Raw genomic sequence first — 13,682 nt, forward strand, 5'->3', positions numbered from 1 at the left:
GGCCCTATTGATAACCTAGTGTTTTTTGTGCAAAACTAATGCTTGGAATGGATTCAGAATCATGAAAACCCCCTAGTTTGACACGTCACATGACACTTAAAAGGTGGTCAATGGTGTCATATTGGATTAAGGCAGATTTAGGGTATTTGCAGTGAGCAGATTAGGGTAATCTTTTTATCCTGGCTAGTAGACCTAATGTCTTGTCAGAATCAGGTGAGAAACAAAATTATCAAATGTTGTCCAACCTCTGCCATTTAATTATTGGACTAAATAGCCAATACTGTATAATACTGTAATTTAGGAGATTAGATGCACTTTATAAAGTTTATAAATATAAACTCATTATCTTATTGTTCTGTCACATGAGATTAAGGGACAGGTCTAATGAAAGTACAAGAGAGTAACAAAGCATGTTTTCTTGAACTGAGAAACATCATGTAATTTGTTCCTTCCATCAAGTTAAATTTACCCAAGATTGCAATAAAACTATTACATACTGTTTACATGTGATCTTTTAAAATCTCTGGTCTAATTTTGAAATTAATCATAAACTATTCTATTGTAGATTTGTCTGTAGGATATTTAACCGTCTTCTTATTTTTGTTTAAAATTAGAAAACTATCACTAGCAACCAAGTTGCTGTGGCAACAACATCCCTGGTAATTTCGTCGACTAAAACTAAGACGAAAAATGTTCGTCGACTACCTTTTTTCACTGACGAAAATTAAATGAAAACTAAGCTATGATGACTAAAATAAGACAATAAAAAAGTGTAAAATCAGCCATTACGACGGCATCAAGACCCGCCAAAATACATTTTAGCTGTAGATTTAGTCGACTAAAATCGCATGACATTTAGTCGACTAAAACTAGACTAACACTAAGACATTCCAGGTGACTAAAATGTGACTAAAACTAAATGAAGTTTCAGTCCAAAGACTATATGACTAAACTAAAATAGAAATTTGCTGCCAAAAACAACACTGGTGATATATTAAAATGTCTTGAAAAGTAACAGAATGTTTACCTGTGTAAAAGGTTACCTCTCTGTAGTGGAACGACTTTCCAGAGCACGCGAGGAGAGCCAAACCAAGGCTATTTCCAACAATACAGACAAGGTCGACTGGAGCTATAGAGCAGGTTCAATACAGTGAATTTATTAAATCCCTTCAAAGGATACAAAGTTTACGCGTAGCCGTCCGAGGCAGGCATGGGTCGAAAAACCAAGGAAACAGTCCAAGCGGGCAAATTAATCCAAAGGGGGGCGTAGAAGATATATCCAACAATCCAGATACAAGCAAAAGATCAAGGCACACCAAAAGTCAGGTTGACAGAACAGGTCTCTGAGAAAAGGACTCGGGTTCTACTGCAGATAAATGGACTCAGGTACTACTGCAGATAAATGGACTCGGGTACAACTGCAGATAAATGGACTCAGGTTCTACTGCAGATAAATGGACTCGGGTACAACTGCAGATAAATGGACTCAGGTACAACTGCAGATAAATGCAACAGAATAATCAGAACCTAGAACAGGGCTCAAGGCAACGGAATACAGAGAACATGGACAGGGGCTATAATCTAATACAAGGTAACACTGCTTAGAATCTGGCAGTGTGTATATATCAACAATATACTGTACTGTAGCGTACAATCTTATCGTGTCCTGTTTTCCAGAGAATCAACTGGTAGATAAGTAAATTCCATATACTGTACTTGGCTGGTTCTCTTCCAGTCCCAGAGCATAATGTACGGTATGTTGTTGCTGTGAACGTTTGAATGTGACCACACAACAGCCAGACTGAATAGATCAACTCAATAAACGCATTGGTAGGTAATCATTTCGACTAGAGTTTGGTAGAGGTTATACTATTGAGGTTGGACACGTCTGGGGTACCGTTCTTCACGGAGGTGATGTTTCTGTGGAGAAAGGGGAGAAAAACATTACATTAGTCAATGGAAATGTTCTGCGCCGCAACTAGTGACTATTTTCTTACCTATCTTTCTTATCTATTTGTTACTTTTTACACGGAACCCCATATGGAGTTCCCATATCATATACCCATATGATTTGGACATAAAGGGACACAGACAGACAGAACTTAGTTACGCCTTATTTTATACTGTGTTAAATTGTGTTGTTTTCTCACAAAAAATAAATATTATAATAGCTTATCTTTACCTCAAATCATGTGATTTATTTTCCCCTCACAAACTGTAATTTTTGTAATATAATCTGTGAAAGATTAATTCAATTATTTTTAATGAACTGTTGCACACCTATCTATATACTTTCCCCACATACAGTACAATGTCATTCTAACAATCTGGTAGCTCAAACTGAATGAGCTAATGAGCCTTATAGTCGACAATGTATTTTGATGCCGTCTGTTTTACACTTGCTGAAAATAGCCGATCTACATGCTCACAACGCGTCACACGCGTTGTGAGCATGTAGATCTGCTATTTTCAGCATGCAACCAAGTGTAAAATGACTTATAATGGATCTATTGTCCACTAGTCCCCTTCTTAGCGTTTTAGTCTGGTTTTTAGCCGTTGACGAAATTGTCAATACATTTAGTCTTAGTTTTAGTCATCATAGCTTAGTTTTCATTTAGGTATCGTAGTGAAAAAAGGTAGTCGACGAACATTTTTCGTCTTAGTTTTAGTCGACAAAAACAACACTGGTGCCGAGTACAGTATATAGTAGTACACACCTCTTGCCCACGAGCTCATCGGTGGAGTCGGGCAGCTCCGTTCTCCTGGTCTCAGGAAGCAGGAATGCGACCGCCCCGCTGATGATTGCCAGGCTACCGAAGACGGAGGTGGGCACGGCCCAGTGGTACAGGGCCAGCAGGTTCAGCGAAGGAGACAGCAACCCTGCAATTCTGTAGCCTATGGACACCAAGGCAGCCGCTGTCTGCCTGCATGGGTGAATGAAATGTATAGAGTAGACAGGGAACGTTTCTGGGAAAATGCGTGTCGTGTATGTATTTATTTTATCATATTCTTCAAAAAAGACATAACTTGTGTTGTTGTACGGTACCTGAGAGAAGTGGGAAACAGCTCCTGAGAATAGAGCATGCTTACGGAACCAGCCCAGCTCATGAAGAACCTTCCCACAGTGGCAAGAGCTGTGATGGTTATGGCACTATCTGAAACAAAGTAATAGTCCAATGAGAGCTGTGATAGTAACAACACTATCTGAAACAAAGTAATAGTCCAATGAGAGCTGTGATAGTAACAACACTATCTGAAACAAAATATTTTGCAATTTTCTCATAAGAAAAGGTTTGGTGTAGAATGAAAACAGGAGGAGGAGACCTACTGTAATTTCCAGACTATAAGCCACTACTTTTTCCCCATGCTTTCAACCCTGCGGCCTATACAACGTGCGGCTAATTTTTTACAGCTAACGGCCGCTAGGGGACCTAATAAATCTATCTCTATGGCCGGCTATGGCCTCTATGTGGCTTATAGTCCAGTGCGGCTTGTATATCTGTACACATTTGGTTTTTTCCCTAACTTTAGCTGGTGCGGCTTATAGTCCGGAAATTTGTTTTTCCCCCAATTATTTAATAGCTCATGGGCACAATTTCTCTCTACTATTCCTACTACTGTTCCACACCCCCACAGGGAGTTCAGTGCCCGGTGTCGAGTCCGTCGGATAGCCGGTTGTCCAGAACCAGCACTAAAGGCCTCTGCCCGGGCTCTGGACCTGATCACCCCTATATCTCCATATATGGAGCTGGCCTGTTCTGACATCACAATAACGTTCTGACATCTGCATAGACTCCATATTTGGGCCTTGCCTAACAAATAACTCCATATTCGGTATATGAATAAATGAATACAGGCTGGGAAGTGTGAATGCACCTTGGGGGAAAGCCAGGGCTAGGAGACAGAAGAGACCAGCGGTGAGGAGGGTGGACGCCAGTGAGATCCTCCTCCCAAACACCTCCAGGGACCAGATGCAGAGGAGCTGTGCCGGGATCTCAGTGACCCCGAACAGGAACTGCACCACAAAGATGTTCAGCCCCAACTTGCCCACATTTAGAGAAAGGCAGAAGTAGCCTAAGGACAGTGAAGCCCTTCGTAACACAGACACGCACATGCACACACACACACACACACACACACACACACACACACACACACACACACACACACACACACACACACACACACACACACACACACACACACACACACACACACACACACACACACACACACACAATTAGAAATGGTCAGCGATAATTGTAGTACTTTCCATAAAATGCACTTTTAAACTAAATTACGGTAGACTTACCATACAAAAGATATAATTACGACTCTTTTTATCAGGACTGGTGATGTAAAGAGCAATTTGATTCCTCCGGCTCCGGTTTGTTTTTTCGGTTCCTCGGTAACCTGAAGGACAGAAGACGGGCTATCAAGTATTCTGTCACATTTTCAGGGCACTGTGCAGGAGGATGCTAAACGCACACCAGGTAGTGGTGCCAGCTCACGGCAGAAACATCTAAAAAGTTAACACATTTACCTCAAAATTTAAAAATAAAATCTTCTAAATCCTCCAGTTTTCTGAAATAAATATTTTCACGATTTTTCAAAAATAGCAGACCTACAAGCTCGTAGCGCGTCACTCGGTGGCGCGCTATGAGCTTGTAGATCTGCTAAATTATAACAATGAGACCACCAAAAGGGGTTCCCGCCCCAAAATGGGTTAAGTCTTAAAAAGACAAAAGAGTGGCAGCACACACTGATAGCCAAAGTGCCGATTATTTATTTGGATGCAGAGTAGAGTAGAAAGCAACGTTTTGGGCAGGTACAACTGCCTTCTTCAGGGTATTTTCAGGGCACACCAGGTGTTAGAAGAAGAGGTTTAGGGCTGAGACTGTCGTAGAAATTAAGATGTAAACATTTAATAATACCCCTTTATAAAGAGTATCTCCTCTAAATTACAGTCTGAGATTATCTCATCTGTCACACTCCTGTGGTGCCGTTTGTTTTACAATGTTACTGTACCATTTGTTGAACTGGCTCAAGTCTTGAGGCTATGTTGGGGGTTGGAGGTTGGAGTGGGAGTGAAAGCTATAAAGGCTGTGACCCTGTGATGACTCTGGGAGTCAGACTGGGGTTTCCATGCATGAACAGGTCTCATGTAAGTCTTGTCTCCTTACTCGAGTAAAATCCTTACACTTCCAAACTCTGAATTCTTGTGTTGCCTCATTATTATTATAATTGTCCTTTTGAGCATGTGTCCTACAGATTGCCTAAACAAGACTGACGTATGTACCTCTGCCAGGAGGGTCTCTGGAACCGGGGTTCCATTGATCGCTGCCACTTTGAGCAGCAACGCCTTAGATTCAGCCCTTCTGCCTTGTGAAAGCAACCATCTCGCAGACTCTGGAATAAACCTAGAGATATAATAATAATAATATGCAATCATATACTTGAATTTGTCAAGAACTGAGGCACTGATAATGTTTATTTACACATCTGTAAGAGCCCTACGACAAATATGTTTTAAAGGAGGACACCACATTTAGCCAGACTAATAAAAAAAAAAGAAAGAAATTGGTTTCCAGACTACTACAGTAAGTGCTGTAAATCTGTAATGCTGTGTATTTGAATCTGTAAATAAATAATATCATAAATAAATAAATAAATGAGTCCCGATTTTGAGGACAGATTTGGAACTGGAAGTTAAAACATTGTAATTCTTACTTCTAATTCATGGATCTCAAAACCCAATACATTCGAAACGCTTTTGGAGCACAATGGAAAACAAGAGAAACACACATGCTCCTTTTCCACCGCTTGGTTCCCATTGGGAACCGGTGCAGTTCTTTTCCACCGCTTGGTTCCCATTGGGAACCGGTGCAGTTCTTTTCCACCGCTTGGTTCCCATTGGGAACCGGTGCAGTTCTTTTCCACCGCTTGGTTCCCATTGGGAACCGGTGCAGTTCTTTTCCACCGCTTGGTTCCCATTGGGAACCGGTGCAGTTCTTTTCCACCGCTTGGTTCCCATTGGGAACCGGTGCAGTTCTTTTCCACCGCTTGGTTCCCATTGGGAACCGGTGCAGTTCTTTTCCACCGCTTGGTTCCCATTGGGAACCAGTGCAGTTCTTTTCCACCGCTTGGTTCCCATTGGGAACCGGTGCAGTTCTTTTCCACCGCTTGGTTCCCATTGGGAACCGGTGCAGTTCTTTTCCACCGCTTGGTTCCCATTGGGAACCGGTGCAGTTCTTTTCCACCGCTTGGTTCCCATTGGGAACCGGTGCAGTTCTTTTCCACCGCTTGGTTCCCATTGGGAACCGGTGCAGTTCTTTTCCACCGCTTGGTTCCCATTGGGAACCAAGCGGTTCCCAATGCAGTTCTTTTCCACCGGTTGGTTCCCATTGGGAACCGGTGCAGTTCTTTTCCACCGCTTGGTTCCCATTGGGAACCGGTGCAGTTCTTTTCCACCGCTTGGTTCCCATTGGGAACCGGTGCAGTTCTTTTCCACCGCTTGGTTCCCAGTGGGAACCAGTGCAGTTCTTTTCCACCGCTTGGTTCCCATTGGGAACCGGTGCAGTTCTTTTCCACCGGTTGGTTCCCATTGGGAACCAGTGCAGTTCTTTTCCACCGCTTGGTTCCCATTGGGAACCAGTGCAGTTCTTTTCCACCGCTTGGTTCCCATTGGGAACCAGTGCAGTTCTTTTCCACCGCTTGGTTCCCATTGGGAACCGGTGCAGTTCTTTTCCACCGCTTGGTTCCCATTGGGAACCGGTGCAGTTCTTTTCCACCGCTTGGTTCCCAGTGGGAACCAGTGCAGTTCTTTTCCACCGCTTGGTTCCCATTGGGAACCGGTGCAGTTCTTTTCCACCGCTTGGTTCCCAGTGGGAACCAGTGCAGTTCTTTTCCACCGCTTGGTTCCCAGTGGGAACCGGTGCAGTTCTTTTCCACCGCTTGGTTCCCATTGGGAACCGGTGCAGTTCTTTTCCACCGGTTGGTTCCCATTGGGAACCAGTGCAGTTCTTTTCCACCGCTTGGTTCCCATTGGGAACCGGTGCAGTTCTTTTCCACCGCTTGGTTCCCATTGGGAACCGGTGCAGTTCTTTTCCACCGGTTGGTTCCCATTGGGAACCGGTGCAGTTCTTTTCCACCGCTTGGTTCCCATTGGGAACCGGTGCAGTTCTTTTCCACCGCTTGGTTCCCAGTGGGAACCAGTGCAGTTCTTTTCCACCGCTTGGTTCCCATTGGGAACCGGTGCAGTTCTTTTCCACCGGTTGGTTCCCATTGGGAACCAGTGCAGTTCTTTTCCACCGCTTGGTTCCCATTGGGAACCGGTGCAGTTCTTTTCCACCGGTTGGTTCCCATTGGGAACCAGTGCAGTTCTTTTCCACCGCTTGGTTCCCATTGGGAACCAGTGCAGTTCTTTTCCACCGCTTGGTTCCCAGTGGGAACCAGTGCAGTTCTTTTCCACCGCTTGGTTCCCATTGGGAACCGGTGCAGTTCTTTTCCACCGCTTGGTTCCCATTGGGAACCGGTGCAGTTCTTTTCCACCGCTTGGTTCCCAGTGGGAACCAGTGCAGTTCTTTTCCACCGCTTGGTTCCCATTGGGAACCGGTGCAGTTCTTTTCCACCGCTTGGTTCCCAGTGGGAACCAGTGCAGTTCTTTTCCACCGCTTGGTTCCCAGTGGGAACCGGTGCAGTTCTTTTCCACCGCTTGGTTCCCATTGGGAACCGGTGCAGTTCTTTTCCACCGCTTGGTTCCCATTGGGAACCGGTGCAGTTCTTTTCCACCGGTTGGTTCCCATTGGGAACCAGTGCAGTTCTTTTCCACCGCTTGGTTCCCATTGGGAACCGGTGCAGTTCTTTTCCACCGCTTGGTTCCCATTGGGAACCAGTGCAGTTCTTTTCCACCGCTTGGTTCCCATTGGGAACCAGTGCAGTTCTTTTCCACCGCTTGGTTCCCATTGGGAACCAGTGCAGTTCTTTTCCACCGCTTGGTTCCCATTGGGAACCAGTGCAGTTCTTTTCCACCGCTTGGTTCCCATTGGGAACCAGTGCAGTTCTTTTCCACCGCTTGGTTCCCATTGGGAACCAGTGCAGTTCTTTTCCACCGCTTGGTTCCCAGTGGGAACCGGTGCAGTTCTTTTCCACCGCTTGGTTCCCAGTGGGAACCAGTGCAGTTCTTTTCCACCGCTTGGTTCCCAGTGGGAACCGGTGCAGTTCTTTTCCACCGGTTGGTTCCCATTGGGAACCGGTGCAGTTCTTTTCCACCGCTTGGTTCCCATTGGGAACCGGTGCAGTTCTTTTCCACCGCTTGGTTCCCATTGGGAACCGGTGCAGTTCTTTTCCACCGCTTGGTTCCCATTGGGAACCGGTGCAGTTCTTTTCCACCGCTTGGTTCCCATTGGGAACCGGTGCAGTTCTTTTCCACCGCTTGGTTCCCATTGGGAACCGGTGCAGTTCTTTTCCACCGCTTGGTTCCCATTGGGAACCGGTGCAGTTCTTTTCCACCGCTTGGTTCCCATTGGGAACCGGTGCAGTTCTTTTCCACCGCTTGGTTCCCATTGGGAACCGGTGCAGTTCTTTTCCACCGCTTGGTTCCCATTGGGAACCAGTGCAGTTCTTTTCCACCGCTTGGTTCCCATTGGGAACCAGTGCAGTTCTTTTCCACCGCTTGGTTCCCATTGGGAACCAGTGCAGTTCTTTTCCACCGCTTGGTTCCCATTGGGAACCAGTGCAGTTCTTTTCCACCGCTTGGTTCCCATTGGGAACCAGTGCAGTTCTTTTCCACCGCTTGGTTCCCATTGGGAACCAGTGCAGTTCTTTTCCACCGCTTGGTTCCCAGTGGGAACCGGTGCAGTTCTTTTCCACCGCTTGGTTCCCAGTGGGAACCAGTGCAGTTCTTTTCCACCGCTTGGTTCCCAGTGGGAACCGGTGCAGTTCTTTTCCACCGCTTGGTTCCCAGTGGGAACCGGTGCAGTTCTTTTCCACCGCTTGGTTCCCAGTGGGAACCAGTGCAGTTCTTTTCCACCGCTTGGTTCCCAGTGGGAACCGGTGCAGTTCTTTTCCACCGCTTGGTTCCCAGTGGGAACCGGTGCAGTTCTTTTCCACCGCTTGGTTCCCATTGGGAACCGGTGCAGTTCTTTTTGGTTCTTAGTCCATGAGCCAGAGCTCCAAAATTGGAACGTATAAAACCATAAAAACCATAGCTATATTATTAGATCGTTATCAAAATGAAACTTCCCCAATTGAGTACTTACACGAAGACAATGATTTATTGTATTACAAATTTTACATTTTTAAATATGAAAATGAAAATGAGGCATTATGTAGGAAAATATGCAAAATAATCGAAAATATGAAAAGCCCTTCCACTACTGTGGAAGGGTTATCATGTATTCATTTACAATTTAATATAGGTCTAGTTTTCCCCACCAATTTCTGAGTTTTGGCTCATGGACTAAGAACCAAAAAAAGAACTGAACCGGTTCCCACTGGGAACCAACCGGTGGAAAGAACTGAACCGGTTCCCACTGGGAACCAACCGGTGGAAAGAACTGAACCGGTTCCCACTGGGAACCAACCGGTGGAAAAGAACTGAACCGGTTCCCACTGGGAACCAACCGGTGGAAAGAACTGAACCGGTTCCCACTGGGAACCAACCGGTGGAAAAGAACTGAACCGGTTCCCACTGGGAACCAACCGGTGGAAAGAACTGAACCGGTTCCCACTGGGAACCAACCGGTGGAAAAGAACTGAACCGGTTCCCACTGGGAACCAACCGGTGGAAAGAACTGAACCGGTTCCCACTGGGAACCAACCGGTGGAAAAGAACTGAACCGGTTCCCACTGGGAACCAACCGGTGGAAAGGGGCGGGTCACAGAGCATACCGTACCATATATACATGAAGACGGCGGCCAGCGGTCCAGCCATGGCGTACTGGACCGTCCTCCAGTCACGGACAGCGTAGACGAATCCAGACATGATGCATTGACCCACCGCCGCACACATCTGGCTCAAACAGGAGGCCAGTGACCTTCTGCTGACCCCAATCCACTCCGTCGCTGTCAGAGTACAGTAGCAGAAACAGAATTAGGTTAATTTGCAACATGTACATTTGCAAGCATTTAGGACATAGTTATATTATTTTGTTATATAAACAATATACAGTATATACACTATAACAAAAAAAGAACATCGCATGGATGCACCTGGGACGTATGAATTCCTGTTCTGTTCTTTAACTATATAGAAGTGTCTATTTGTACGTCTCTAAATGTTTTGATGAATTGAACATGGTGGACCCTCTTGTAAACAAGTGCAATGCTTAATTGGGTCGGCCACTCACAGTTAACAGTCTTTGTATTGAGTTTGTGCTTGAAATGTACTGTAATTCTGCAAAATGTTAATAAATATTTCAATCAATCAATCAATAAATACACACATCCAAATTCTGTGTTGAATAACAAGAATAACCATCTAAATATGGTACTTCCGATGTTAAACAATAGCAAATCTAAGACAAGAGTTAAGATTAAGAAGAGAAGGGTAACAACATATTTGTACGATGACTCTGGATTCGGCCAGTAGACGAGAAGAGAAGTAGATATCATAGTGGAGATGTATACCTAATACAGGTGCATTAACTCGATATCCGGCTGCCGCAGCTCCGACTATGAACTGGGACGTCATGTAGGTGTACAGACCCGGAGACAAACCAGCCGTTATGGTGAAAATGAGAAGGAGAGCGACTGGTATCTGAGTGGCTCTCCGGCGACCATACCTGGGATTTAGAGACGGTACAGGAAAATATTAATGAACTTGATAATAGTATAATAAAGCAATACTTGGTGTCAGAATCAGATCAGAAGCATGCTAGGAATTTGTTTCGGTAGTACGGTGTATGAGTGACAACTGATATAGTTGTGCCCCAGTGTCTTGTACTGAAAATAGCAGATCTACAAGCTGACAATGCATCGCATGCGTGACGCGTTGAGCTGGCTAGTGTCTGAGGGGGATCCATTTTCGTCACCGCTAAACAAACCCCTTATACCTAAACTTCTTTGCCTTTTTTTTTTTACTATTTTGAAAAACATTTTTGAATAGTTCAACTAGCCAATCTACATTGACATGTTGTGAGCTTGTAGACTGGCTATTTTAACTATTCAAAAAGGTTTTGCAAAATAGTAAAAAAAAAAAGGCAAATAAGTTTAGGGATAAGGGGTTTAGCAGTCACGAAAATGGAGCCCAGGATGCGCAACTGAGTATAGATCAGGCTTAATTAGGTAAAGAAGAAGAACTTACGATTCAGCAACTGGCCCAAAAATGAATGTGCCAGCAAGTAAACCAGCCATGAAGACGGTTTGTGCTACTTCAGCCAGATTTGACCTGCTACAAACCAGATCAAACTGCAAAACAAACGTCGTTGATGTGGGCATGACAATGTCAGCAACACGCCGGTATACCACTGTTGTGTAAATCATTCAAATGTATACAAAAACCTACATCAGTGACTATGGTGGCTTCATACATAGACCTGTCGTACAGCCATCCATTCTGGCACTCTGTGGTCTCGTTCAGTCCATACTCCCTGATGGCGTCGATGTCCCAGTCCACGGGGACGAACATCTCACACCTGCTGAAGGTCCCGTCCGTCCCCCGTGGTAGGGTCAGGTTAGCCTGCTCTTCTGGGGTCAAGCTGGGATGGGCTTTGAGTATCCAGTCTGTGTTGCAGCGTCGGGCCGGGTCTGACTGGAGGAACAGAAGGTTGGTGAAGGTCATGGGCAGTAAGACGCACGGCGTGCAGAGGCCCAGCAGAAGCAGCTTCTGGAACAAGCCGAAGTCCCCGACAGCACTCAGGATGTCACCAAAATCAACCATTTTCACACTGCGGACCATTTGGTTTAAAACGGACAAAATACTGAAGGACATCACCGCTACAAATATTTAACCAATCCGACTATTCAGTAACTTTTGTGAATAATTCACTTTGGTGCATTGTAAGAAGAGCCATTTCATGTCATGAATCATGATGACCTTAATTGCTTGATTGTGCCTGTTCTATGCAGCAGTGTTTGATCTCATGATAATTAACCTCGCCTCACCAGGCTTTCCACCACCTCGGAGGAAAGCCTGGTCTCGGTTTCAAAAGTGCGTATGATCCTGTCGGGAACGGATGATATCGTTACGTCATGTTGTAGTATTGTTTTGTAGTCGACAGGCAGGAACAACAGGCGGCAACTTTGAGGGAAAAAGAAGGTTCCTTCCTTTTCCCTCAATAAAAGCTCTCGTAGCCTGTAGCTTTTATTGAGAAAAATCGGTTTGAGGGAAAAGTAAGTTGCCGCGTGTTGTTCCTGCCTGTCGACTACAAGACAATACTACAACATGCCGTAACATATATAATAACATAATATAATATTTTGAAAAGTGAACAGAAAATATACGCCTCTATATAGTCATAATATGCAACTTTTGTATGGGCATAGAAACAAGACTGCATGGGTGAAAACCCAGTTGGATTGGACCTTGTGCGGCCAATGCGAGACATTGTGGCCCATGTGTCAGTCAGTGCCACCGTGTTCACCAGTAATTCTAGTGCCGCTGTGCAATACCAATATAATATGTACTGAAGTAGCAGAGCATCAGTTATGGTTAAGCTACATTTGATTAAAAACGACACACTAGAAACATGAGGATTAGTAATAAATCCTCCTATTCGGGGCATTTGAACAGTCATAGATCATACAATTTGGGATATGTACAGTATGCGCTAGCAAGATTAGACCACAGAATATTTCCAATTCATTATCACAAATTGCATCGACCTGCACAGTACAAAAACAACGTATTGCCACCAGAGAACATTACGTTATTTATACCCATATGATGACCTAAACGACTAGTGTATCTGAGAGACCGACTGCATGTACACAATATGAGATGTATACGCTCTATTCCTGTTCATACGGTATATATTTCTCCGTCTAATAAACCATTTTGGTGTTGGCATTGTTATGTTTTAGCTATTGAAAAACAGCAGATCTACAAGCTCATAGCGCGCCACCGAGTGGCGCGCTAGGAGCTTGTAGGTCTGCTATTTTTGAAAAATTGAAGAACGACTGACATAGAAACATATCTTTTTCAGAAAACTGTCAGGATGTACAGAAGACATTTTTAGAATATGATCTCAGGTCAAAATGGGATAAACTAGAAGCATATGTGCAATGTGGCCTGATGTTGACATGTTCTCCGTGCGTACGACTCAGCTGCTACTCACCCCTTTGGTTTGGATGGACTGGTGACTCCTGGAGGACCACTCAGGATGGACTGGTGACTGATGGAGGACCACTCAGGATGGACTGGTGACTGATGGAGGACCACTCTATGGACTGGTGACCCCTGGGAGACCACTCAGATGGACTGGTGACCCCTGGGAGACCACTCAGATGGACTGGTGACTGATGGAGGACCACTCTATGGACTGGTGACCCCTGGGAGACCACTAGGATGGACTGGTGACCCCTGGGAGACCACTCAGATGGACTGGTGACTGATGGAGGACCACTCTATGGACTGGTGACCCCTGGGAGACCACTAGGATGGACTGGTGACCCCTGGGAGACCACTCAGATGGACTGGTGACCCCTGGGAGACCACTCGGATGGTCAACCCAAATCTCAAC

General features: G+C 45.2%; 1 protein-coding gene across 1 annotated transcript; it reads right to left on the reverse strand.

Annotated features, from left to right (window-relative positions):
* Positions 1-1,220: 1,220 nt before the first annotated feature.
* Positions 1,221-11,989, reverse strand: LOC308325159 (solute carrier family 22 member 13-like). Its single transcript, XM_080777576.1, has 10 exons — positions 11,507-11,989; positions 11,306-11,409; positions 10,630-10,784; positions 9,897-10,065; positions 5,300-5,420; positions 4,313-4,413; positions 3,877-4,091; positions 3,047-3,155; positions 2,718-2,924; positions 1,221-1,920 (listed from the first exon to the last, which is right to left on the reverse strand). The coding sequence occupies exons 1-10, from the start codon at positions 11,930-11,932 to the stop codon at positions 1,848-1,850; spliced, it is 1,680 nt and encodes a 559-aa protein (XP_080633702.1). The 5' UTR covers positions 11,933-11,989; the 3' UTR covers positions 1,221-1,847.
* Positions 11,990-13,682: the final 1,693 nt, after the last annotated feature.

This window comes from Protomyctophum bolini, assembly GCF_963924005.1.
Source record: "Protomyctophum bolini genome assembly, chromosome: 12".
NCBI lineage: Eukaryota > Metazoa > Chordata > Actinopteri > Myctophiformes > Myctophidae > Protomyctophum > Protomyctophum bolini.

What these genes read in the sequence shown, in the direction of transcription:
- LOC308325159 (XM_080777576.1), bottom strand. Translation starts at nt 11,932, where the DNA reads ATGTCCTTCAGTATTTTGTCCGTTTTAAACCAAATGGTCCGCAGTGTG. An exon ending in AAGCCACCATAGTCACTGAT is followed by an intron (nt 11,410 to 11,506) that starts GTAGGTTTTTGT and finishes TTTGTTTTGCAG; the next exon opens with TTTGATCTGGTTTGTAGCAG. An exon ending in GCCGTCTTCATGTATATATG is followed by an intron (nt 5,421 to 9,896) that starts GTACGGTATGCT and finishes TTATATCTCTAG; the next exon opens with GTTTATTCCAGAGTCTGCGA.